Source organism: Trachypithecus francoisi, unplaced genomic scaffold (genome assembly GCF_009764315.1).
Source record: "Trachypithecus francoisi isolate TF-2019V2 unplaced genomic scaffold, Tfra_2.0 Lachesis_group15, whole genome shotgun sequence".
Taxonomy (NCBI): domain Eukaryota; kingdom Metazoa; phylum Chordata; class Mammalia; order Primates; family Cercopithecidae; genus Trachypithecus; species Trachypithecus francoisi.
In genome coordinates, this window is record NW_022681460.1 from 44,429,941 (window position 1) to 44,457,641 (window position 27,701).

Here is a 27,701-nt window from a genome sequence, read left to right on the forward strand (position 1 = left end):
CCACCACACCCTAGGCTGGGTGACAAGGAAAGATCCTGACTTAAAAAGAAAACAAAAAACTACACATTGAGGAGTCTTTAGGAAAGAGAAAGTACATTAGTCTTTTTCTTAATGTCTTATTCTCTATAGTTATCCTTGGTAAGCATAAAAAGAAGAAAACAAGTAACCATTTGTTGAATGTGTTAAACAACGGAATTAATGTTCTTTTCTAAAACTGACAATCACTCATATTTATTTCTATATTCCAACCCAAGGTCTAAAACAGTGAGGTTGAAATGTCAACCACATATTACATTAGTGACAAATACTTGACAAATACCTCACCTGATCAAATGAAATCACTTGTATTCCCTAAAGTACTAAACGATAAATATAAGAAGTATTTTCCTTTAGAATATAAGACTACTATGAGGCATAAATTATGTTTTTCAACTTTGTCTCTCTAATTCCTAGCACAGTAAATGGTGTAAAGCAAATACTCAGTGGTGGCATCTTTTTTTTTCTGTGCTTGCTTCAGCTGAGTCATTTTGATTAAATTATAATTATCAGCTATGAACTGTATTGTTGATGAATGTTTATAAATCAACTAATAGTTAAGATGCTCCATGTTAAGAATAAATTGTTCTACTCACATTATTTATTAAGTTCCACAAGTGTTTCTTTTATCATATATTATAAATATTAGTCAAATAATTTTTTTCTATATTCATTCACTGCAGTTGCCAGTAAAACACCAAGTTAGCTTGGATTGCAACAGCTCCTGGTACACTTGTTTTTTTGTTGTTGTTTTTTGAGACAGAGTTTGTTCTCTTGTTCTCTTGCCCAGGCTGGAGTGCAGTGGTGCGATCTCAGCTCACTGCAACCTCCGCCTCCGGGGTTCAGGCGATTTTCCTGCCTCAACCTCCCAAGTATCTGGGACTACAGGCATGTGCCACCACACCTAATTTTTAAAAATTTATTTTTATTTTTATTTTTTTTTTAGTACAGACAGGGTTTCACTGTGTTAGCCAGGAAGGTCTCGATCTCCTGACCTCGTGATGCGCACGTCTCAGCCTCCCAAAGTGCTAGGATTACTGGCATATACCACCGCACCTGGCCGGTACATTTGTTCTTAAAACCAAAACAGGTAGTTTCAAAACATACTTTTAATGTATTTTTTAATCCTCCTGACACTAAGTACTAAAAACTCTAAACATAACCAGACATTTAGCATATCACAGAATCTCCCACATTAAGAATACATGCAAATTATGTATTATGTCAGAAATATGTAACATTATATCTTATATAATCCCTAAGAAACTGACTGGTTTATACCCAATCCCTATTTACATATCTATATTTTTCTATATTTGTATCTCTCTGTATATATTATACCAACATATGCTATTATTTTAAAATATCATCCTTCTAGGTCCAGAGGTAACAAAATATTATTTCTAAGAGACTTTATAAAAATTACTAAAACCCATGCTTATTTGTCTGTTTGAACCTGCAAAAGAATTATAGGAAATTCTTGGGAGACTGTATAGTCCAACTAGAGATCCTCGTCTACTATATGTAACAGAGTTGGTCAACTAAACTCTAGATCAGTGTATTTCACAAAGAAGGTTATGCCTTACTAGTGAGTTATGAAATTAATTTAGGGATTGTTATCAATGTTTTTAAAGAATAGAAAAGAAAAAGAAAATACTAATACATCACATGTGATAAGGGTAAAACAGTTTCGTGAAAATTGTGTTTTAATTGTTTTTGAGTGTATTGATTACAATGTAAAATATTTTTCAGATATGCTTAAAAAAAAAAGTTTGAAACCCAGTGCCACAAATAAACACTTTCTTAGTGAACCCAAATGCATTCTTTCAAAATATGATCCTGCTTCACTTAGGGAACACAAAAATATTTCACTCACAAATGAATGCCTATAACCTTTGGCCTATCTGGCAATTTCACTTTTTAAAAATGTATCCAAAAATATACTTACACATGTGCAAAATTGTGTATGCATAAGATTATTAATCACAAATTATTTGTCACACCAAAAACTAAAAACAACCAAAATGTCCTTAATAGCGTACCACTGGAATAACTTATGGCATATCCATACAATGAAATTCTATGCCTCCATAAAACAGAATAAGGAAGTTTTCTATTTTCTGAGATGAAAAGATCTTTTTATGGCCAAGAAAAAGCAAGCTGCAGAATAGTAGTATAATACGCTATTTTATTGTCCAAATTTGAGGACCCTAGAACTTAAAGTATAATAAAAAAAAAAAAAAAAAAAAAAAAACAAATTGAGGACAGAAGGAAATAATAATGTATATTTGCTTGCAGAAATTCTGAAAGAATGCGTAAAATTAAATACACTGCTTATTAATGAAAGAAGGCAGGGACCTGGGAAGATAAAAGACATAAACAAAAGGCTTTTCACTATGTAAAGGTTGCTAGTTTTTGAAACCATATGATAACACCTATGCCAAAAAAAAATATGACTGACATGTTTTAAGAAACGGAAAAGATAAAAACATGTCTGATTTAGTGGAAAAGCCTAAATGAGCTCTCATGTATTATATAAATATTTCATATTTAGTTCTTCTCATTATTTCTCGAATTCCACCCTTTAGAAACAAAATAGTGAGTTAAATTACTCTTCTCATGCCCCTTCAAATTATTCTACACCATATGTCCCCTACTCAGTGTTCTTCCCAGTCTTCTCTTTTTTGGTGTTAACATGGCTAGTTCCTCAAAGGACTTCCCAATTAAAAGTTTAGTTACAAAAGAAAACAACAGGTGTTCTTTCTACCTCCAATATTTGTGACATCAGACCTGTGGTCTCATCTAAGCCTCAATGACTTCACCAGAGGACCAGATCTGTTATTAAACGCAAGCCTAAATCACATGTTGCTGCTATCTAAAATGAATCCTCCTACTCCTTCATCATGTACTAAACGCTGCCTACCAAGTGTCAGGCTTTGAGGACATGGTCTGACCTCAGGAGCTCACATTGCAGCAGATGAGCTCACATTGCACATCTCTAGATTCATCACTAGACTACCAGAAACCCATTTCATGAGCTCCAAGTATAACTTTGCTTCCACATACCCCCACATTGTAACGTTTAAGGAAGCAGGAAAGATCTGACATACTACTTCACTAAATACACCAATCCTAAACTACATAATTTGTGACAAGTCAGTAGACTAACTGAACACAAAAACTACAACATGATCTCTCTAATGCTCTTGAATTAAAGGTAAACACATAATATATTCCTTAAGTTGGCAAGTAAATTGTTCACTAATCTATTTAGCAACCATTTTTACTGAGCACGTACTACATATAAGGTTTTGTTTTAAATGTTTTAAGTGCATATCACTTAGCATTCAAAGAAAATTTATGAGGTAGGTCTTTTTATCATCCTTCTTTTAAAGAGGGGGGAAGTAGGGCATGAAGAGTTTAAAGAACTTAACCAGGATAAATGGTTAGTAAATTGTAGAGCAAAGATTGAAACTCAGGTATCTGACACCAAATTCTAAATTAAAAGTCCAAGTTAAAGGCTTGTAAAACTTATTAATTTCATTACTTTACACTTTTATTTTTAAGGCTAATTTTTTGATTCCTAAAGCTGATTTTTAACCAAGTAACATAATTTATAAAACTAAATATGAAAATACAGTCAATGAAAATAATGATTTTACTAATAATAAAATAAATGCAAAATAGAGGAAGATACTATTTCATTCATCTGAGTGTTGAAGATTTTTTAAAAAATTGATTGATCTTGGTAATGTTTACACCTCCATATATATTGCTTATATACAATTCATATTACAAATGTGCATACATCATTTAACCTAACTCCAAGTCAAAAAAGTATCCATGTAAAATAACTGAACAAGAATATCAGATACATAAAAAAGCACAAAGTTGCTTGCTTTAACATCATTTACAATAAGGAAAAAAACAGACACAAGCTGAATATCTATAAAAAGGGTTATTGGAGCAAGTAATTCATGACACATTCTCCATGAATCACTGTAGATAAACAGAATGAAGATATATTTGCTTATACAAAAATGTGTCCAAAAGAGAAAAAAAGTATACCACAAAATAGTAACTAATTAAATATATTTTATTAATACAAAAACATTCTGGAAAGATATATATCAAAGTATTCTACTAAAGTTGGGGCTGTAAAGACATTTTCACTTTCTATTTTATATTATAAATGTAGATATTACATTGTAGATATTATTTTTTAGTAAGAGAAAAATTTTATCACCAGCCCTACAAAAATCTTTTCTGTTTAGATAAAATAAACAAAAGGAGAAAGGCCTATTCTGTATTGACTTAATGTATTAACACAACAATATTTCTTTATAAATAGAAATACCTAATGCTTTTGTAGTAATACAAAATAACCGACTAACCCTCTTTTTCATTCTGTAATATAGAGTTCTACATCTTTACAAACACCAAATTTCTAATTTGTACCCCCTCTTGAAAGTGCACTGAAAAATTACTAAATTTTATTAAGAGATATGAAAGACAGTGCATGGACACTGTTGTTTTCTCTTTACTGAAGACTCATATATTTTAATGTTTTATGATGAAAATGCATTTTCAATCAGATGATCTGGGTAGAGGAAATTAAGTTTTAGTAACAAAGCACCTCAAAAGAGTAACCTAATATTAAATCTTTGAAAGAAGAGAGATTGTTAGATTTTGTGAAAATCAAGTTACTTATTTCCTAAAATGAAACTCAGCCAAATTGTATTACATATGAAGAAAGCAGTAAGAAAGCCCACCCAAATTAATTAGAAATTGCAATGTATTATTCATATATTTTTATGCTACTTAACTGAATGCATTTACACCACCCATTCACTCATTTAATCATTTATTAATTTAAAGACAGGATCTCCTTCTGCTGCCCAGGCTGGAAAGCAGAAGCATGATCATCAGCTAACTGCAATCTCAAACTCCTGGACTCAAGTGATCCTCCCACATGAGCCTCCTGAGTACCTAGGACTACAGGCATGCAGCACCATGCCTGGCTAATTTTTTTAATTTTAAAAAATATTTTTAGAAATGGGGTCTCACTACGTTGCCCAGGCTGGTCTTGTCCTGGGTACAAGTGATCCTCCTGCCTTGGCCTCCCAAAATGCTAGGATTACAGGTGTGAGCCACCATGCCCAGCCCACTTACACTGTTTAAAATACTGACAATACTCAATATGCCTGTAAGTGTCAATTCCTAAAACTTCTCATACAGAAAAGTCTATCTAAGAAGCATAACAAAAACAAACGTCAGCTAAATACAGATGGACCTTCTAAATATACTTCACTGCCTGATGTTAAAATGATAAATAGGAAGTTATTACTGGCCTTGAAGACAAAACACAGGAGAGAAAAAACAAACAATAGCAATACCATGTTTAACAAGAATTTCAGATATAACTGGAGTCAGAGAGGTATACTGTCTTCTTGGGAGGGTAAGATGCCCTCCTAATTCCCAGGAGAGGTATGATTTAAGCAAAAGCTGAATGTTTAGGAAAACTGAAGAAAAAACACAAAGTTCTCAATGGGGAATTTTAAAAAAGAAACAGAACTTGGACTGCACAATCATAAAAAGTTCTACTGACAAACCATTCAGATTGTACATCTGGTTTTCACCAGCACACTCTTAAGAATAACTCAACATGTCAGATGTCACTCTGGAACACCTTCTTTAGGGTGCTATGATAATAGTCACATTCATACACATGCTCTTGGTATGTTATTACATTAAAGCGAGACTCCTTCTCAAAAAAAAATAAAAAATAAATAAATTAAGTGTTAGATATAATGCTGGTGGAAATAATGTCTTCCAAAAATTTCCATTGAGGATTCTAATAATGAAATTCCCTTGTTTAAGGAGATGTACATTTAAAATGACATTCTTGCATTATTTAATCAGTTTGGAAAGTTTACAGTCATATGAACTATAACAAATTTAAATTAAATAATTACCCTTGATTCAACATCTGTAATATTTTGTGGACTTGACCATATAAGTGCCCAAATATTTTATCCTTTGCAAAGATTTTGAGCAAACTAGTAAAAGTAATTTAAAGGTTCAAGTCAGAGCTGAAACCAATTATTACCATAAATATCAGCCAAGAAACTAAAAATGACATTTTCATTGTGTGATTCAACAGAATTTAAAAGAGACTCTTTAGCTTCAGTTTTATTGCCATGATTAGAGGTGCAGCTGTTTATCAGAAGTTAGATCCTACAACCCCAGCCAAGACTGTTTGTAATACCAATTAAATAATTTTAGGCTAAAAAACTTTGAAATCACACTTAAAATGATATACCAGAGGCATACTTATACACACTTGATTTCTAACAGGGATGAAATTGAGTCTTAACAATGGGTCAAAATGGTGCTAGAGTAACTGATTATCCATATTTTAAAAATGAATTTAAATCTTTATCTTACATCATATTGAAGTATCAGTTTTAGATGGTCTGGACATGTAAATGTGCAAAGTAAGATTTTAAGTGGCAGACAGACCCTAAGGTAAGCCCAAATAATCCCAGATGTCTGCCTTCTGGTGTTCATGCCCTAGTTTAGTCCTTTCCCCTCAAGCGTGGTGGGATCTGTGACTTGTTTCTAACCAATAGAAGAATATGGCAGAGGCTGTCACTCCCATGATTATTTTATGTTATATATGACTCCATTTTGTAGGATTTGCCTTCTGACAAGCAACTGATAACCCCTTGTATTTTTCTATACTTAATGAACAATTAGAGGTTGAATCTGAAAGAGTTTTAAAATAATACCAGAAAACATAAACATGAAATACATAGGTATAAATTTAACAAAACAGTTGTAAAACATATGCTAAAAATTATAAATTAATCATGAAAAAAATCAAAGAATACTTAAATAAATGAAGAAGTATATAATCTTCATGGTTTGGAAGGTTTGATATTAAGATTTAAATCCTCATCAAATAATCTATAGATTCAATGGAATGGCAGTAAAATCTCAGCAGAAAATTTTGTAGAAAACAACATGATTCATATGGAAAATCAAAGAAATAGATTAATCAAATACTAACACCTGTTTTCAAGACTTCCTATAAAGCTTCAGTAATCCAGACAGCATGGCAAAGAAGAGACATGCAGTAAATAAAAAATAAGCTCACTTGTCAATTTTGGCTTTTGCTGCCGTTGCTTTTGGTGTTTTAGACATGAAGTCCTTGCCCATGCCTATGTCCTGAATGGTACTACCTAGGTTTTCTTCTAGGGTTTTTATGGTATTAGGTCTAACATTTAAGTCTCTAATGCATCTTGAATTAATTTTCGTATAAGGAGTAAGGAAAGGATCCAGTTTCAGCTTTCTACATATGGCTAGCCAATTTTCCCAGCACCATTTATTATATAGGGAATCCTTTCCCCATTTCTTGTTTTTCTCAGGTTTGTCAAAGATCAGATGGCTGTAGATGTGTGGTATTATTTCTGAGGGCTCTGTTCTGTTCCATTGGTCTATATCTCTGTTTTAGTACCAGTACCATGCTGTCTTGGTTACTGTAGCCTTGTAGTATAGTTTGAAGTCAGGTAACGTGATGCCTCCAGCTTTGTTCTTATGACTTAGGATTGTCTTGGCAATGTGGGCTCTTTTTTGGTTCCATATGAACTTTAAAGCCGTTTTTTCCAATTCTGTGAAGAAAGTCATTGGTAGCTTGATGGGGATGGCATTGAATCTATAAATAACCTTGGGCAGTATGGACATTTTCATGATATTGATTCTTCCTATCCATGAGCATGGTATGTTCTTCCATTTGTTAGTGTCCTCTTTGATTTCACTGAGCAGTAGTTTGTAGTTCTCCTTAAACTAAAGAGCTTCTGCACAGCAAAAGAAACTACCATCAGAGTGAACAGGCAACCTACAGAATGGGAAAAAATTTTTGCAATCTACTCATCTGACAAAGGGCTAATATCCAGAATCTACAAAGAACTCAAATAAATTTACAAGAAAAAAACAAACAACCCCATCCAAAAGTGGGCAAAAGATATGAACAGACATTTCTCAAAAGAAGACATTCATACAGCCAACAGACACATGAAAAAATGCTCATCATCACTCGCCATCAGAGAGATGCAAATCAAAACCACAATGAGATACCATCTCACACCAGTTAGAATGGCAATCATTAAAAAGTCAGGAAACAACAGGTGCTGGAGAGGATGTGGAGAAATAGGAACACTTTTACACTGTTGGTGGGATTGTAAACTAGTTCAACCGTTATGGAAAACAGTATGGCGATCCCTCAAGGATCTAGAACTAGATGTACCATATGACCCAGCCATCCCACTACTGGGTATATACCCAAAGGATTATAAATCATGCTGCTATAAAGACTCATGCACACGCATCTTTACTGCAGCACTATTCACAATAGCAAAGACTTGGAATCAACCCAAATGTCCATCAGTGACAGACTGGATTAAGAAAATGTGGCACATATACACCATGGAATATTATGCAGCCATAAAAAAGGATGAGTTTGCATCCTTTGTAGGGACATGGATGCAGCTGGAAATCATCATTCTTGGCAAACTATCACAAGAACAGAAAACCAAACACCGCGTGATCTCACTCATAGGTGGGAACTGAACAATGAGATCACTTGGACTCGGGAAGGGGAACATCACACGTCGGGGCCTATCATGGGGAGGGGGGAGGGGGGAGGGATTGCATTGAGAGTTATACCTGATATAAATGACGAATTGATGGGTGCTGACGAGTTGATGGGTGCAGCACACCAACATGGGACAAGTATACATATGTAACAAACCTGCACGTTATGCACATGTACCCTAGAACTTAAAGTATAATAAAAATAAATAAATAAATAAGCTCACATGCATGTATATGGTCAACTGATTTTTAACAAACGTTTAACAAACGTGCAAAAACAAATCAATGTAGAAAGAAATCTTTTTGATAAATGGTGCCTGAACAACTGGTCAGCTGTATGCAAAAACAAACAAAAACCTTGACCCTTACCTTTCATCATATATAAAAACTAATTAAAAATAGATTATATACCTAAATGTAAGAGCTACAACTTTAAAACTTACGGAAGAAAATTATGAAGAAAATCTTAATAACCTCGCATGAGGCAAAAATCGCTTACATATGACCAAAAAGCATAATCGAGTTTTTTTCGTTTATAGAATGAACTTCAAGGGTACTAATACATTTGCTCCACTGAAGACATTTTGTGAAAAAACAAGTCGCAAAATGGGAGAAAATATTACCAACACATATCTGAAAATGGACTGTATTCAGAATACACAAAGAACTCTCAAACCTCAGTAACAGGAAAACAAATCAACCAATTAAAAACTTGACAAATTATGTAAGCAGAAATCTCACCAGAGACGAGTGACAAGTAAGGACACAAAAAGCTGCTAAACATTATATGTCATTAGGGAAATGCAAACCAAAACCATAATGAGGTACTACTACACAACTAAGTAAAATGTTTAAAAATTTTTAAACTGACAATATTATGTGCTGACAAAAATACAGGGTAACTGGAATACTCATACATTGCTGTTGGAAATACAAAATGTTCCATTCATTTTGGAAAACAGTTTGCGAGTTTCTTACAAAGACAAATACATATTTACTGTACAATTTAGCAATTCTATTCCCATTTACCCCGGGAAAACAAAAATACATGTTCAAACAAATAACTGCACATGAACAGTTATAGCAGTTTAAGTCATAATCAGCAAAAGCTGCAAACAAGCTAAAAGTACTTCAAATGGATAATGAACAAATTGAAGTACAGACACAAAATGTAATACATTTCAGTTACGAAAAAAAAAACAAGTACTGAAACATAGAGCAATATAGATGAATCTCTAATATATTACATTAAGTGACAGAAACCAGATTCAAAATATTCATGACACTTACATGATATTATACAAGTAACTTCTATTATGTATACATAAGCATTACACAAGGAATTGTATGATACTTATATGACATTTTGGAAAAGTCAAAACCATAGGGAAAATAAACAGACCAGTGGTCTGCAGGAACTGGGAGTACTGGGAAAGAGGTAAAAGAGGCAGTAGAAAAGTTTTCGACATGATGAAAATGTTGTTTTTGATTGTGTTGATATTTACAAAATCTACTACACTATACCCCCAAAGGGGTATATCTTATAGTAGTCAAATGACATTTTAATACACCTGGCTTTCAAAAAAGACATCAAAAACAAAACAAAAAATAAAGCAATACAACCAAATGAGGGGAGGAAAGGACAGAGGAAGGAAGGCAGAGAGGATAGGAGGGCAGGCAGAGAAAAGAATTTGGTGGGGAGGCCATTTATATATATGATTGATCACCTTATCTTTAAATTTAGGGAAGTAACTTATAAATCCCGTTGACTCTTATGTTTCTCTACATGAGATCTGAGGTTCAAAGTATAGGCTTTCCAAATACACGGAACCCACAACTCGAAAGAGTAGGGGAAGGACTTAGTCACAGACAACTGGAGATGAGCTCAAAGGATGTACTGAGGCCAGTGCTTTTAAAAACAGGTTCCTCATGCTCAGGGTAGGGCTGCTGGTCAACACTTGAGATTTTCATTCATTTGCCAGGGGGTGGGAAATAATAATTTGTATATTTCTTAACAGTTCCCAGGTGACTATTAAGTATAAGCAAAACTGAGAATTATTATCAAACATCCTACCCATTCACAACACAGTGAATAGGTTTTCTGATCCATCTATGTTTAATAATTTAATACAATCTACTCTGGAAAGAACAATGTACATTTTACTCAGAAAAATTTCTGTTAAAAACATACAAGTTTAGATGGGGTCTCTATAAGAAAAATATTTTGAACTTCTTGTGTAATATGTAAAGATTTGAAGGGACAAGCAAAACATTTAGGGGAAGAAATCATGAAAGCTGTGTAACAAAACATGATATTGTACCAATTGCTTAATAATTCATTGAGATCCCTTTACATACTGATTCCCTGGTACATTTAAAATTTACCAAAATTATATGCTTATTTTCATATAACTCTGAAATTTATCAAGAATGTGAGACTTTATTGAGAATGCAAAATGAGGCAACCTATGTTTAGTTAACCACTTTGATATCTGCACCACTGGATCAAATTTAAACATGTTCTCTCTAAACCTCTTGCTGTCAGGGTTGATGTGATATGCCAGGGTTTATATGATGTTTATATGAAAGGTTCCCAGAATAAACAACAAAACTCAGCTATCAATGTGAGAAATTAACTGAAGGGACAGTTTATATAGGCATTTCTTGTGCTGAGAATTTACTGATCACTTAAAGTATATCACAAAAAAAGCTATACATTTTCTCTGTGCTAACTCATGTAATCATCAAAATAAATAGTCTGAAAAGGAAACTGAAACTCAGAGGCATAATTTAACTTGATTTGTGTCACAAAACGTGCAAATGGTGATGGGGTAAACTCCCATCAGTCCTACCTAACTGGATAGCAAGCTCCTTAAAGCCAGGATCATAGTTCTAAACCTGTGTGTATCCACCGTAACTCCTACCACAATGCTTTGCATCAATCATGAGCTCAAGAAATCATTACTGATGACCAATAACCAATATATATGTACTTTCAAACCAAATAACAAGAAGAAAATCTATAAATAGCAACCTGTAAGTATCAAATATTTCTGTGTATTGTTGTAGGTCTGTGAAACCACAACTCACTGACATATTGAAAGACATGGACTAAATTCAGTTTTAAAGCGATTTGAAACTTCTACAACATAACTTAAATTCTTTAATTTTCAGATTTCTGAATTCATTCAAGTTCTAAAATTATCATTCTGGGACAGTTCAATGTTCTTAAGTTTTTAATCTCCATTCTAATTTCCTGCTATAAAATCAATAAAGCATAGGTTGTAAAGAAAATAATTTTTTTGATTACTCCTAGTTAGAGGCAGATGTTAGTTATAACTTTTTCTGTAGTTTAGCAGGTATTTTTTGAAGCAGCTGGTGCCCTTTTCTAGTTATCTGTTTGCAAGTGTTCCCAGTAGACTATACAGTACTGCAATCCTGAAAAGGTTTTGGGCATACAGACAAAATGAATTCTTACTTAGAAGAGAAAACATAGACAGTATTTCCCCTCAAATGAGACTTGGGGACTTCATAGTTTTGAATGACAAAGCATTTTCATAACAAGTAAACATTTTTTTAAATAATTTAAATAATTGCTGAGAGTCAAAAATTGATAAAAATCTTATTTATAATTTTATAAGGAAGATTATCCAATATATCATTTTTAAAACATATCAAGCATCTATTGATACCCCAAACAGAAAATGATAGTTATTAAAAGCATGTACCACACTGAATGTATCAAAAATCCCCAATTACTTTTGAGAATAAACTGAGAATTTTAAAAGCTTTTCCTTACAGTTTCCATAGTTGCACTCTAAATAATACTCTAACACATAAAATCATGGCCTTCTTGACAGTGACCAAGTTTTTATAACAAAACCTAATTTTGAAGATTCTGTATAAAAAATGTCACAGATAAGACATAATTCCCAACATTTCATGCCAGTTCCATACAAAATTTGCAACATGAAGTCAAGAACTATTATTTTCTCTGTATACCCCAAAACAGCTCTATTGAGGAAACAACTGTTTAGTTGATATCACTGTTTCAGATGAAGATCGATGCCCACAGACTAAGCAGTCAAGAAACAACACAAGTCTCATGTTCTACAAGAAGTCCTCATTAACAGCCATAGCCTACAATGATCCCAGTAACCTTGTTCTGACACATCCTATAATAGATAGTGTTAGTTGTCCACACACAATCACTGTTTCATTTTGTTTTTTCTAATGAAAATCCATGTTATTCAGAAAAATCTGGCCTCTTTCACAAAATCATGTGTTTCACTAAGCCAAACATGGCAAACTTGTTTCCCTTGAGTCCTGGAAAATACTTCCTCACTCTTAAAATAGACACAGGAAAATGCAGTCCTCATTTCTTACTGGACTTTTTTTGCACAATGACCCTGGAGTAACAGTCATGATGAGAGTTAATTTGAGGAAAAGCCAAAAAAATGAGGATAGGAGAGTAGAAAGACATCAACAAGCTGGGTTCTGAATAACATCATTGAGCAAACAAATGGACAAACCTGGACTATTTGGCTCCCCATGTCTTTTTGTTATACCAACATACTTTGATTCAATCAAATCATGAAGGCAAGAAAGTTAAAGAAGCATCCAGAAAAATACTTCAGAGTATGGATCCTTTTCATGAGATCACTTTGAAGATAATGAAATGTCACTAAAACCTGGGCATTCCCCAAATTAAAAAGCCTTTTTCTAAAGCATCCCACAAGGCTGTTTACTATACTGTCACACATGCCATCAATTTCGTCAGAACCATGGCCTTGAAATCACAGCCTTTTTAAGAGATCGTATCAGTAAATATTAACAAATTACGAAGTTTGAAACTAAAAATTGAATTTACCATTTTTTTAAATTTACAGACATCATAGCAAAGATGATTTCATGAATTTCAAGAGGAAGGAAACACAAATGTGGCACAAATTAAATGGAGCAAAAATTAAATTTCTAATTTAATTTGGCAAATACTAAATTTCCTTGATACAAGCCTAGCCTCACCTGGCAATTTGAATCATGGGTTGCAGAAAGGTAAGCAACTTGCCTAAAGTCTGGCAGACAGAATGTGGGATAGTGAAGACTGAAATTCAGCCTAGATTCAGGGGTCTTGCTCCTAACCAACATTGTATGCTGAACATGCACAAAAGTTTTTCCTATTTCCTATTCCTCACCTTAGTAAATGGCATTATCACTCACCAACACTGCTCAAAACAAAAAACCTCTATCTCATTCTAAACTCTTGTCTCTGTCTCATCCCCTCCTATTTAATCAGTCATCAGGTCTTACATGCACTAGCAGCTAAATTTCTCTCAGTTGTCCTCTGTATATATAGGCTGCCCCTTTCTTAATTTAGGCTTGTAGCTTTTCTTCCTTGAATTATTGGAGCAGTTCTACTCTCAACCTTCAACTTTGTGTTGCAGCCAGAGCAATTCCTCTAAGTGAAAACATCTGATCATTTACTCTCCTATTTCCCACAATATTGAGTCTAAATCTCTTAGTATGGTCTTTCAAAGCCCTTCGTGTGCAGGCAATTGTCTTTTTCCAGACTCATTTCCTGGTGCTCTCCACATATGGCCTACATGCTAATAAGACTGAAGGGCTTGATGTCCAAAGGTAACAGCAATTTCATGCAACATCCTTTGTTTGGCATATACCTCCACCTGCTTTGTCTATCTGGCAAAAGTGTATGCCTTCAACATTATCCTTCATGAAAGCTTCTTCCTTGATCTCTTTAGTCTGCCTTTTCGGCTGCCATAGAACTTTGTACAACATAACCCAACTGTACCACTTATCTCCATGGAAATGGAACAGATACACTACAGTGAGTAACTTAAGATCAGAGATAATACTTTATTCTTTATTTTCCCAGAATTCCGCCTATAAGCACAGGATTCAAGAAGCTAGGCTCATAGAAAACTTAAATCTTAAATTCTTTACAATCAGATTTTATAGGACTCAATTTTCATAAATTTTAAAATGAAATATTATATGCATCTTTTATATTACGTTTCTAAATCAAGTATTATCTTTGGGTCAGTAGTTCATTTTTGCTGAACAACACTCTACTGACTCTTAAAAAATCGAAGTCCCAACTGTAGAAATAGACAGAAATCAACATATTTAACACCAACAAAGAAGTAAACCTGAGTTTCTCACCAAAAATATCAAAGACATAGTTCTGTCTTCTTAGCATCTTTCTCATCCTACTTTTAAGGGTAATATTAGCACCCTCCTTTCCTTTGGGAAACTCCCCTTTGACTCCTGGTGGCTCATGGGGAGCGATAATGAGGATACACAAGTGAGCAGCCATGTGTCAGTAACAATCACACTCACATCACATCACAGGGAAAGGAATTAGTTCAGCAATGAACTGGTGACCTAAGTCAGGAAAATCAGAGTTCATCCTAGGAGGTTTTTTTCTTTTCCTGGCAGAACTGGTTAGGAAAAAAACCCCACTGCTTCTGGGATTATAGTATGGAGAAACAGTTATGTTTGCTGCTGCTGCCATATATTTTTCCCTGGTTATATGGAGAAAGCCTATCTGGGAATCAGGGGATGAAAAATCATAAGAGAAACACCAAAGGGGGTGGGTAAGAGAAAGGAGGAAAAGAGGGGAGGAAAAAGAAAAAAAAAGGAAAGGCGATAAAGAAAGAAAAAGAAATAAAGAGGAGAAAAAAATCTGATGACATCATTTGAGCCTATATGTCCAAGCTGGGCACACAGGCAGTTTTACTTCTGGACAATCCAGGTAGAAAAGGCATAAATTGTCACCTTTGCTTGCTTTGACTTAGATTTCTAAAAGTTCCAACTGAGTGACTCCTGACTAATCAAGAGACGCATCCACATTTTTTACATTGTTCCCTTTCCAAGGAAGTACAAAACCCATTTAATGACATTAATGGTATTTTTGCATGTAATTCTAGAATTTTAAAATTATTCTTAAGTTTTTGATCAAATTACAGAAGTTATTAAACTTATCCAATGTGACAGTCAGTAAAAGGATATAAAAACATCTTAGGACAGTTAGGAATAGCATGCAATTATGATCTCAGTGAAAAATGACAGACCTTCATCTTCAATAGAACTTTCTCTGACACATAAAAGATCCTACCTGGTAAAAAAAAAAAAGATCCAAGACAAAAGAAACATCTACTAAAGTATATGACATTCTGTTAATGTCTGTTTTTTCTCCTGGGGTCTGTATTATTACTCAAGCTTATGATGTCTGGCAGGATCAATATCTACAGTGATATGACAGCAAATGGTTTATTTACTTATAATGACAAATTTCACTTAAATGTATTACTCTCCAATTATTATTAGCCATTAGAAAAGTACAAATTAAAACCACAATGAGAAATCACTACAATCAGATGGCTAAAATAAAAATATAAACAATATATAAAAATACAAATATAAGTGGCTACAATAAAAATAAAAAACAGTGACAACACCAACTGCTGGTTAGTATGTGGAGAAACTGGATTATATCATCATTTTGCTCATGGCTATGTTAAATGATACAGTCACTCTAGAAAACAGTTTGGTAGTACCTTAAAAACCTAAGCGTGCAGTTGCAATATGACCCAGGAAATGTATTCCTGGACATTTATTAAACAGAATGAAAACTTATATTCACACAAAAACCTGCATACCAGGTTTATAACTGCTTTATCTGTGTTATGGAAAGAACTATGCCCTTCAAAATTTGTATGCTGAAACTCTCACCCCTCAATGTGATTGTTTTAAAGACAGGACTTTTAGGGAGGTAATTATGGTTAAATGAAGTCATGAGGGTGGGGTCCTAACCTGATAGGGCTGGGGACCCTGAAAAAAGAGGAAGAAACACCAGAGGTCTCTCTTCATACACACACAGAAAAGAGGCTATGTGCGAACACAAGAGGAAGGCAGAAGGTAACTACCTGCAAGCCAGGAAGAAATCCTCACCAGAAACAAAATTTGCTAGCAACCACCTATCTGTGACTTTTAGCCTCCAGAGCTGTGAGAAAATCGGTTTCTGCTCCTTAAGTCACCTGGTCTGTGGTCTTTTTTATGGCAGACGAATACAGTTTGTAATCACCAAAAACTATCAGTAAAATAAATGTCCTTCAATAGGTGAATAGTTAAAAAAAAAACAACTGTGGTCATCTACATCACATGTAGTAGGCAGAATAATGATGCCCACCAAAAATCTCCACATCCTAATCCACAGAGTCTGTGAATATATTAGATTACATAAGATATGGACACTACGGTAGCAGAGGGAATTAACCTACTCAGAAAAACTCTTTTACTCCAATAATCCAAATAAAAATGAACAAAATACTTATTTAGAAATAATTATGATAGAAAAGTTAAAAAGCCTGCTTCATTCATTATTAATTTAAATAAATGTCAATGATGCTTTTTTAAAAATTTAAAGATTTAGACCAGGTGCGGTGGCTCACACCTGTAATCTCAGCACTTCGGGAGGCGGAGGTGGGTGGATCACTTGAGGTCAGGAGTTCAAGACCAGCCTGGCCAAGATGGCGAAACCCCATCTCCACCAAAAATACAAAAATTAGCTGGGTATGGTGGTGCACACCTGTAATCCCAGCTACTCAGGAGGCTGAGGCAGGAGAATTGCCTGAACCCAAGAGGCAGAGGTTGCAGTGAGCTGAGATCGTACCATTATATTCCAGCCTGGGCAACAAGAGTGAAACTCATTCTCAAAAAAAAAAAAAATTATATTAAATATTTAATACATAAAACTTAATCTTAATGATGATACTGCTTATAATGATAAGGTTTATAACAATTGTATTATAATCATTTAATTTTATTGGCTGTCAGTCCTGGCTGTATTTTAGAATCACCCATAGAGCTTCAAAAAATCATTCTCAAAATATTGTTACCTGGACGTCTTCGAAGAGATTAGGACTTAAATAGTAGCAAGGCACTTGGATTATTAAAAAGTTCTACGAGTACTTCTGATATACAAGATATAAGTAGAATTTTATTCTACTATAAAAACTTATTGTAAAAAACAACTTAAAACTATAACGTTATTTTAGAATAAAGGCATAAAATGGAATAGTATGTAGTGATAAATTGATACTGCAGAAATATGTTTAATGACACAGAAAGACACATATAACTATATATACAAACACAAAACAGTAGGTATGATGTAATTCCATCTTGTAAAAGAAAATACATATGGACACATATACAGAATGAAGTTCATTTTGGTTGGCTGTGAGTATTCTTTATGATGCTTTATGCTGCTGTTTTTGCTTGCCTGTATTTTTTGTTATTTTAGAATGATTCTATAAGAACATATACGAAAAACCACAGCAACTTAATTTTGATACGGAAAAGATTAACTTTCAATAATATGAATACTTTAACCTAAACTAAGGAATATTATATTTTGAAATAGAGCAAATGTGACAAAATTTTAACAAATGGTGAATCCAAGCAAAGGATATAAAGATAGTAATATTCATGCCAGTTTTCCACAGGTCAAACATAATTCAAAATTTAAAAATTCAGAAAAAATAAATTCTTAAAGCTACTTAGAATTTGCAACCCCCTCTATGTATTCTATTTTATTATAGGTTGATCATTTGATATAATCAATACAATAAATAAATCCTTTAACATTTTATTTAAATCAGTGTACATAAGTTAAACCAAAATCTTAGTTGAAAAAAAAAAAGCATGAAACACAGAAATATATGCACAAAAATATACACACATTTGTTTAATGTATGATATAGTGTACATTTTTTTAAATTTAAACTCTCCTACTATAATTGTCTAGTAACCAACTATATATGTCTGTACTATATTTGCCAACTAATAATGTTTTAAAACAATTTTTCCAGTATCAATTCATTTTCACCACATACCAAGCCTCAAAACTATCAACTCTGTAAAAGGCTCATCTCACCTCATCTAAGTCTTGGATATAAACTGGCTTTTCCTCAAAGCTGAGTGGCATTGGTTCACTGTAGGGAATCCTTACTTCTTCATAAAGCTTGTTATTTTCTCTTTGGATTCCTTCTGGCAAAATCATCTATAAACATCAACAATAAAAATTCAATAATAATAAAAAATAAAACACTTGCTCTGGTAAATATTCTTTAGAGAGAGAGAGAGAGAGAGAGAGAGAGAACACCACTTGTTTTATAACAAAGCACTGGTAAATAAACTCAGCTAATTTAAAAGAAAACAAACCTAAATAAAACAAAAACAAATGCAAAAAAACACTCACACAAAGCATTAACATATCAGGTATTTTATGTAACACACAGGCCACAGTATGTTGACAAATCTTAAAGTATACACTAATCAGATGGTACACCTGAATACAAATGTATTCATATAATTAGGAAAATGTACAACATACAGTATAAAGTTTAGCCAAGCAGCGAGGCAACTGATAAAACTCAAAAATACAAATTGCAGAAATAATGAAAGGGAGGGAAACATATATGTCCTGAATATCTACTACATGTCAGGAGCTTTACGTCATTTTCCCCAATACTTTAAAATAAAATTTAGCATAGTCAACTAGTGTTAGACTCATGAAGGAAACAGGGAAAATCTATACATCATTTCTTTAGAAGAGACATATTATTCAACAGTAGTTACATAACAATGACATACCTTTGCACCAGCAATAAATGCTGATGTTTTCATGGCTTCAGCCTGGGAATCATACACATGGGGATAATGTATTTTTTCAATGTCTGCATCTCTCTGCCTGCTCAGAATTGGAACACTTCTAGCATTCAGAAGTGCCTGCTCTCTGTAAATATAAAAATAGGCCTAATTTGAAATTTTTATCTTTAAAGGTAATGCATACAATAAAACAATGTAATTACAAAAAATATTGGGAGGTAGCCTTCCACCATAAAAAAGAAGAAATTAAACTACACAAAGGAAGATTTTAGGAATCCTGAAATCTTCTGGGTGACAAAATAGGATTCTGCACATTTTCAGATATTATTTATAGATAACACCACCTGGTAAGTTTGATTTAATGTTCTTTCTATTTTTGTTTTTTCACAATTTAAAGATGTTTATTTAACAAGGTATACATTTCTTTTTTCAAATGTGTTTCAGTATTTAAATAATCAAGTAAAATAATGCCTATATTTCATTTTTCTCCTTTCTACTTCTAAATAACAACATTTTTTAAAAGGTACATTAAGCACAGAAATAAAATGTATCTCAAATAAATTTATGTAAGCAATATAAATCTTAACCTAGTGGTGTGTACACAGCACCTAAAAATAGCTTACCTCTATAATCTAAATTTCTTACCTCTATAATCTAAATTTCTTATCTACCTGTATTCATAAAACAAACTTCTATGAAGAAAACGTGACTTTAAGTAAAAATCATCTATACTGCTAAGACTAAACTAAAAAATGATAATGATATGTAAAAGCAGGAATTACAACACAAGCATTTTTCAGCTTCTGACTTTTATTACCTTTGTATCCGCAATTCCTTAGGATCAAAGCACGTAAGTCCTTCTGAAACTTCTAAATCTTCTCCAGCCTTTTTTTCTCGTCTGGCAATTCTTTTTTCTTCACGGCGATATTGTTTCATTAACTGCTTTTCTTGTTCAGACTGAATAGTGACTTGACAACCATAATTGGGTTTAGCATTTTCTCCTAAAATTTTTTTACAATTGTCTAAGAAGCAAATTTAAGAAACACAACGTTTTATAAATCTGAATATGATTTAATCTTCATGAAAACCATTTCCTTCCTCCACCTCACAACATATAATGCTCTAACAGTTCATTTTTTAAAGCTGGCACATTCGATCACATGTTTTAAGGTGAGTTTTTAAAAATCACAGTATCTAAATAAAATTACACGGTGATTTAAGAAAAGTCAGCAGTATTTTCTTCCTACAGACTAAACAGTTCAATGTCATTCACATTAAAAATTCTTACATATAACATTAGGAACCTAAAAATTCAATTTTATCATTTGAAATTATTTGTTTATATAATTTCAATAAATATAATAATTATCAATACTAATTAGCATTTACTGTTAATATAGTAATAAAACAAACTCTTTCCCTATTAGACATAACTTTTCTCCATGTAATAGACCTTATGTGGTGAAGTTGCACATATGTTACTACTTATTTATAGATTACATAAAATTTATAGATTACATAAAATTTATCAAGACATATTTGAGACAATGACTAAAGCAAATAAAGCAAAAGTATGGTCCACCTTTTTATGGAAACACAGTTTTTTTAAAAAATGGAAAAACCAAGTGAATTAAATCTCAGTGTTTACAAAGTACACTTTAGGTCTGTGGTTTGGTCAACTCAAAATTCAGCAAAAATTTTCTTCCAACAGGATTACCTTCTGTGTTTGTTTAAATCTTTACAGCAACAGTATCTTCACTTACTAAAGTTCTAAAGGAACTAAAAGGAATGTAGCTGAAAGTAATCCAAGTCAGTAAGCATTTATTGTATTGAGGTCCTACTCAGTTCTAGCCACTGCAGCTAGGCTAGGAGGACAATGAAGAATGAAACTTGGTCCATACCCTGACAGAGCACAGTGCAAATTATTTTATCATATTCCAACATCCAATACAGAACAGAGAAGGAATTAAACGTAGCATCAAGATGGGAAAATTAGCTTTCGAATTCATTCTAAGTTGAATCTTCACAATTCTCAGACAATTGTTACTGACCCATTACATGATTCTGAATGTAAGTCATTAAAATCTCAATCATAGGGAAAACTTCTACAATGGCTTTATAAGCCTTAAAAAGGAAAATATGTCTCAGAACTATGAAATAAAATAAAATCTCATCTATATTAGGACTAAATTTTACAGTTCTGAAATAAGCATTTTCCTAAGTTTTTTAATCTCTTATTCTCCAATTAAGTATTACATACCTACTATAACAACAGAATTTATAATTAGCGTTCAGTGTTAGAAAAAGAATGCAACATTCTGCCAATTTTCACATGTACTCTGAACTCTTCATAAAAGTTAACTCATCTGCAAAATTACACAATCAGCAACACAGATATTGAGCAGAATGTTTAAAAATGTATTTATCAGAAATGAATGTTAAAGATTTTAAGCATAAAACTGTAAATACTTTAGGTGACATACTAAATGCTATGCTAATGTAATTAACATTTTAAGCAAATGTGACAGTAACAAAATACTATACATACTTATGATCATCTAAATAAAATTAAAATTATAAGAAGAAAATATGTCTACCTCATAGAAAGCTTAAAAGGTCCTAATTAGAACATACTGGAATCCTGTAAGGCTGAGTATAATAGGCTATTTCAAAAAATCAAGTTGTAAAGCAGTGAATGTTTAAATGTATGGTTCTCCTTGCTGGGTTAGGTTAACTGTAGAGACTGACATGCAAAACTGAAATGAATATCCTTAACAGTAATTCTAACACAAAGTTATTCTGAAGAACTATGTAGAGGCTTGTATCCTTTCAGAATAGTTGTTTAAAAATGTATAGCACCTCCCCCTTGTTCTCATGCTCCTTGTGATATGTAAGATGCCTGCTCCCCTTTTGCCTTCTGCCATGACTGGAAGCTTCCTGAGGCCTCCCCAGAAGCAAAAGTTACTAATGCTTCATGTACATCCTGCAGAACTGTGAGCCAATTAAACCTCTTTTCTTTATAAATTACCCAGTGTCAAGTATTTTTTTATAGCAATGTCAGAATACACTGATACGAAAAGGGTATTGATTCTAAGAAGCTATCCTAATAGAATAAAACTTAATGAAATCAACATAATAAACATAAATAAAACTCATCATCTACAGTTTCCAAAAAATATGTAAAGCTGAACTTATATTAAACTTTACACTAATAAATTACTACTATTAAAAGCTGGAATCAGGCTGTGCATTGTGGCTCACACCTGTAATCCAAACACTCTGGGAGGCTGAGGTGGGAGGACTGCTTGAGGCTAGTAGTTCAAGACTACCCTGGGCAACATGGGTAGACTTCATCTTTACAAAAAAAAAAATGTTTTTTTCTTTAATTAACCAGGCATGGTGGTGCACACCTGTGGACCCATCTACTCGGGAGGCTGAGATGGGAGGATAGCTTGAGCACAGAAGGTTGAGGCTGCAGTGATCCCTGATTGTGCCACTGCTCCCTAGCCTGAGCAAGAGGGAGAGGGCCTGTCTCAAAAACAAAAGCTAGAATCAGTAAATATCTCTTTATTAATATTTAGGAGACTGACAAAATGAAATACCAAATTCTCAGAATTTACAACATTGCAGGACTAGATATTTACACTCATTTATTTTCCTTGGCAGACACCCATTTTAGATGCTCATAAACCTTGCTGGCTTACTGCAATTTCTGATTATATACTATTCAACAGGTGTGATATGGTTAGGCTTTGTGTCCCCACACAAATCTCATCTTGAATTGTAATCCCCATAATCCCAGATGTGAAGGGAGGAAGCTTGTGGGAGGTGACTGCATCACAGGGGCAGTTTCCCCCATACTGTTCTAGTGATAGTGATTGAGTTCTCAGGAGATCTGATAGTTTTATAAGTGTTTGGCAAGTTCCTCCTGCACATACTTCTCTCTCCTGCCACCATGTGAAGTAGGTCCTTGCTTCCCCTTCACCTTCTACCAGTTACCTGAGGCCTCCAGCCATGTGGAACTGTGAGCCAATTAAACCTCCTTTGTTTACAGTGTGAGAACTGATTAATACAAGGTGGGAGTGCTCTTGGATGAAGGCAGAGTAGAAGTGTTCAATACACTTAAAGAATAAAGAGACCTGCAGACAACATTGCTAAATTCATATTTTTCAAGTTTCTTACAATCTCAAAGGAACTTGAGGCTCTGAGAACATTTATTAGTAATCAAGAGAATCTGTAAGAAACAGAAAATCTGTCAGAAATTTTAGATTTAAATTATAGCTGTTTTTATCATTTCCTTTTAGTGCCATAATCATAAATGTAAGAAAATGAGGACGTAACTTGCAAGAAGGAATAGATGTTGAATAGTTTGAAGACAGTTGCCAAATTTCTTATGCTCATATACTTTTTTAAAATCCAAAGCTATTTGTAAGGCTAGCAAAAAAACACTGTGGTAAAGGTAAAAAAGGAATTGTTTTCTTATTTATCACTTAAAACCTGAGTTTCACATCATCTATGTTTTAAGTCAAGCTTTTATAAAAATAATTTTTTCCCTAGACAACTCTTCTTAATTTTTCTGGGATTTAAAAATATATGTAATATATGACACTATCAGTGTTCAATTTGCTTAGTGTGATAATTGTGTTTAGATATGTGCTACAGATTTTATAGGTAAAGTATCATGATGTCCAGAACTTCCTGTCATTGTTAAGCAAAAATTTAAAAAGTAGGTGTGTGTGTAAAGGGTCTAGGAAGAGCAAAGTGTCAACGACTAATGAATCTACGTGAAGGGTAAACAGTGATCATTGTATTATTCTTGTAACTTTAACTATAGGGTTTCAAAGTTCTCAAAATAAAAAGTTGGAGAGAAATTACACTACTGCTTGGCCCATAGTAAGTATATATGTATTTTTTTTTAAAGAAAATTTGCTATGCAGAACCTCTTTTTTTTTTTTTTTTTTTTTTTTTGAGACGGAGTCTTACTCTGTCGCCCGGGGGCTGGAGTGCAGTGGCCGGATCTCAGCTCACTGCAAGCTCCGCCTCCCGGGTTTACGCCATTCTCCTGCCTCAGCCTTCCGAGTAGCTGGGACTACAGGCGCCAGCTACCTCGCCCGGCTAGCTTTTTGTGTTTTTTTTTAATAGAGACGGGGTTTCGCTGTGTTAGCCAGGATGGTCTCGAACTCCTGATCTCGTGATCCGCCCGTCTGGGCCTCCCAAAGTGCTGGGATTACAGGCTTGAGCCACCGCGCCCAGCCGCAGAACCTCTTTAGTTTAATTAGGTATCACTTGTCAACCGAGTAAACAGACAAACTATAGAATAAGAGAAAATAATTGTATCTGACAAAGGCCTAATATCCAGAATCTATAAAGAACTTAAATCAACAAGCAAAAACCAAATAACCACATTAAAAAATGGACAAAAGACATTAACAGACACTTCTCAATAAAAGACATACAAGCAGCCAACAAATGCTCATCAACACTAATCATCAGAGAAACGCAAATCAAAACCACAATGAGATACCACCTCACACCAGCCAGAATGGCTATGATTAAAAAGTCAAATTATAACAGATGTTGGCTCAGTCACAGAAAACAGAGAACATTTATATACTGTTGGTGGGAATGTAAATTAGTCCTGCCACTACGAAAAGTAGTTTGGAGATTTCTCAAAGAGCTTAAGACAGTTAACCATTTGACCCAGCAATCCTATCACTAGGTATATACCCCCTACAAAATCAATCATTCTACCAAAAAGACATACAGACTCACATGTTCATCACAGCACTATTCACAACAGGAAAGACACAGAATCAACCTAAGTGCCCATCAACAGTGGATTGGATAACAAAAATGCAGTACATATGCACCATGGTACATATGCATTGTTCTGTTTCCTGAGTTGAGTCCATAGTAATATTTTTCTTACAACTTACTACATAACAGCTGTCATTTTACAGTTAAAGAAGCTTTAGAATGTTTCAACTAATCATGACTACATAATGTCCTTTGTAACAACATGAATGCAGCTAGAGGCCATTATCCTAAGCGAATTAACATAGAAAACCAAATGCCTCCTGTTCTCACTTATAAGTGGGAGCTACACACTGGGTATACACAGACACAAAGATGGAAACAAGAGACAATGGGGATTCCAAAAAGACAGCGAGAGGGAGTAGGGAAAGGGATAAACAACTACCTGTGAAGTACTATGATCACCATTTGGGTGACAGAACCCATATCCCAAACCTTAGCATCAAACAATATACTCATGTAACAAACCTGCAAGTGTACCTCCTATATGCAAAATAAAAGAAGAAAATTTGTGTATTCTAAGTAGTTTTAACTTTTACCAAAAACTGCCATACCAAACACTGCCCTCCTATTTAGATCACTTATGTTTTTTCATAATGTGCCATATCTGAAATCTATTTAACAGAGTAATATCAGTAAATTATAATAGGTCAACTAAAAATTAATTACATTAAAAACATTTTCTAACCAATGAATCTTTCCTTTAAATTACAATGACCACTGCATACTTTCTTACCTTGAAGAACCTGAAACCTATGATCATTTGAAGAATTAAGAAATCTATCCACAATTGTAATTCTGTTCTGGAGGAGTTTCTCAATAAGTTCAAGTCCTTCAGGTCCCAGCAGTTCAAATAGCTTATAAAAAGAGAAAAAAGTAACAAACATTTGTTACCTCAAAGTTTAACTTTTTCAAGTTATTAACAACCTATTCAACAGAGTTGTAAAGCCAAACTAACATAGAAATACTCAAAAAGTTTAACAAAAATTGTAACTTAAACTAAGAAAAATGACTCTTCACATTGCTAAGAAGCTTTATAAAGGCTATCTGCAATTATATAATTAAAAAACATTATTCAATTTTTAAAAATTAAGATTTGAATATATAACTCCAAATCACAGAATAACACATTCTTGGTATAACCAAATGAAATTCTAAAATAATTTGCTTTTCAACATATCATTCTGGTTTTCCCAAATACAGTCCAGAGTACTATTTTTCTTGCAACTTACTATACAACAGCTGTCATTTTAGTATTAAAGAACCATTAGAATGTTTTAATGAAGCATGACTTCATGCCAATTTTTTATATGTATTTTAAGTGCCAAATAAATCTGAAATCTAAAACACAGTGCTGCAAGTGCTTTACATAACTTTATGAAAATTTCCCAAGCATATCCCACTCTCCTAGGCAGAGCAGTTATCAAAGATTAAGTTGATGTCACAGGTAGAGAACCAGTGTTAGGATTCAGAGAGTTTCAACTACATAATTACACAATATAACTATTCTAGGAAGTCTCTAGGTTTCTGCAAGTATGATCTGGGAAGATATATATGTATATATATATATACTTTTTTTACATTTACTTATTTATATATATTATATATAATATATATTTCTTGTTTATAAATATAATACTCTAATTTTCCATACGAAGACGACATATTAACCAAATTATAATCATTCTAAGGGAATCCACACAAATAAAATCATAAAATAAAAATTTATTTTTTGTATATGGACATTAAAAGTTTAATAAATATTTTCTTTTTGCTGTTCATTTTACTGAAATTATGCACACAAAGGGACAATAAAAGAAACAAAATGAATTATTAAGAATAGTCCTGTCCAATCAATTTTAATTCTACTGGCCAGTATTTTTTATTGAACACATTATATGCCAGGTACTATGATAGGCATTTTGCTAATCCTATGAAGCAAAGTCTCCTAACAATATTTTCAAATTAAGGTATTATTATTGTTATTTTTGGACTTAAGAAAATAAAGCTTTAGAAGATTTACACAAATTGTCCAAAGTTACACAACTAATAGTAGGGTTTTTTGAAATGACATCTATCTGAATCCAAGCCTAAACAACTTTCCACTGCACTACAGTAACACTTTTGAATATTTTCCAGAAAACTGTGTCCCTGAAATATGAAATATATTGTAATAAAAAAGATACCAAATTAGGTAATATAAAAGATATTAATTGAGGTTAAGAAACTTTTGTAAAGGGAAACAGCAGAGGAAGCAGTAAAGAGGCAAGATAATATGAAAATGGTCAAGAAATATGAAAGTAAATATATAACTTGTGACACTCACCCTCCCTCCCCTCAAAAAAAAAAGGTGTTAATAATATGTGGCAGAAAGGGTTTAAGACAGACAAGGATAAAGGATGCTGGTAGACAAGACATAATGTCTGTGTTCCCTTACCCTCCATACTTCCTCAAAGAATCACCCATCAATAAAGTATAACATATGCAGTCCTAGAAGTCCCGGA

At 33.4% G+C, this 27,701-nt stretch overlaps 1 protein-coding gene across 2 annotated transcripts in view; it reads right to left on the reverse strand.

Annotated features, from left to right (window-relative positions):
• Positions 1-27,701, reverse strand: part of ASCC3 (activating signal cointegrator 1 complex subunit 3) — a 392,749-nt gene that overhangs the window by 279,453 nt on the left and 85,595 nt on the right. For both annotated transcript variants that reach the window (XM_033234693.1, XM_033234694.1), the window contains 4 exons: positions 25,934-26,054; positions 20,201-20,405; positions 19,369-19,510; positions 18,650-18,775 (listed from right to left, as the gene is read on the reverse strand). In XM_033234693.1, coding sequence (XP_033090584.1) covers positions 18,650-18,775; positions 19,369-19,510; positions 20,201-20,405; positions 25,934-26,054 — 594 coding nt within the window. The remainder of the gene's footprint in view (positions 1-18,649; positions 18,776-19,368; positions 19,511-20,200; positions 20,406-25,933; positions 26,055-27,701) is intronic.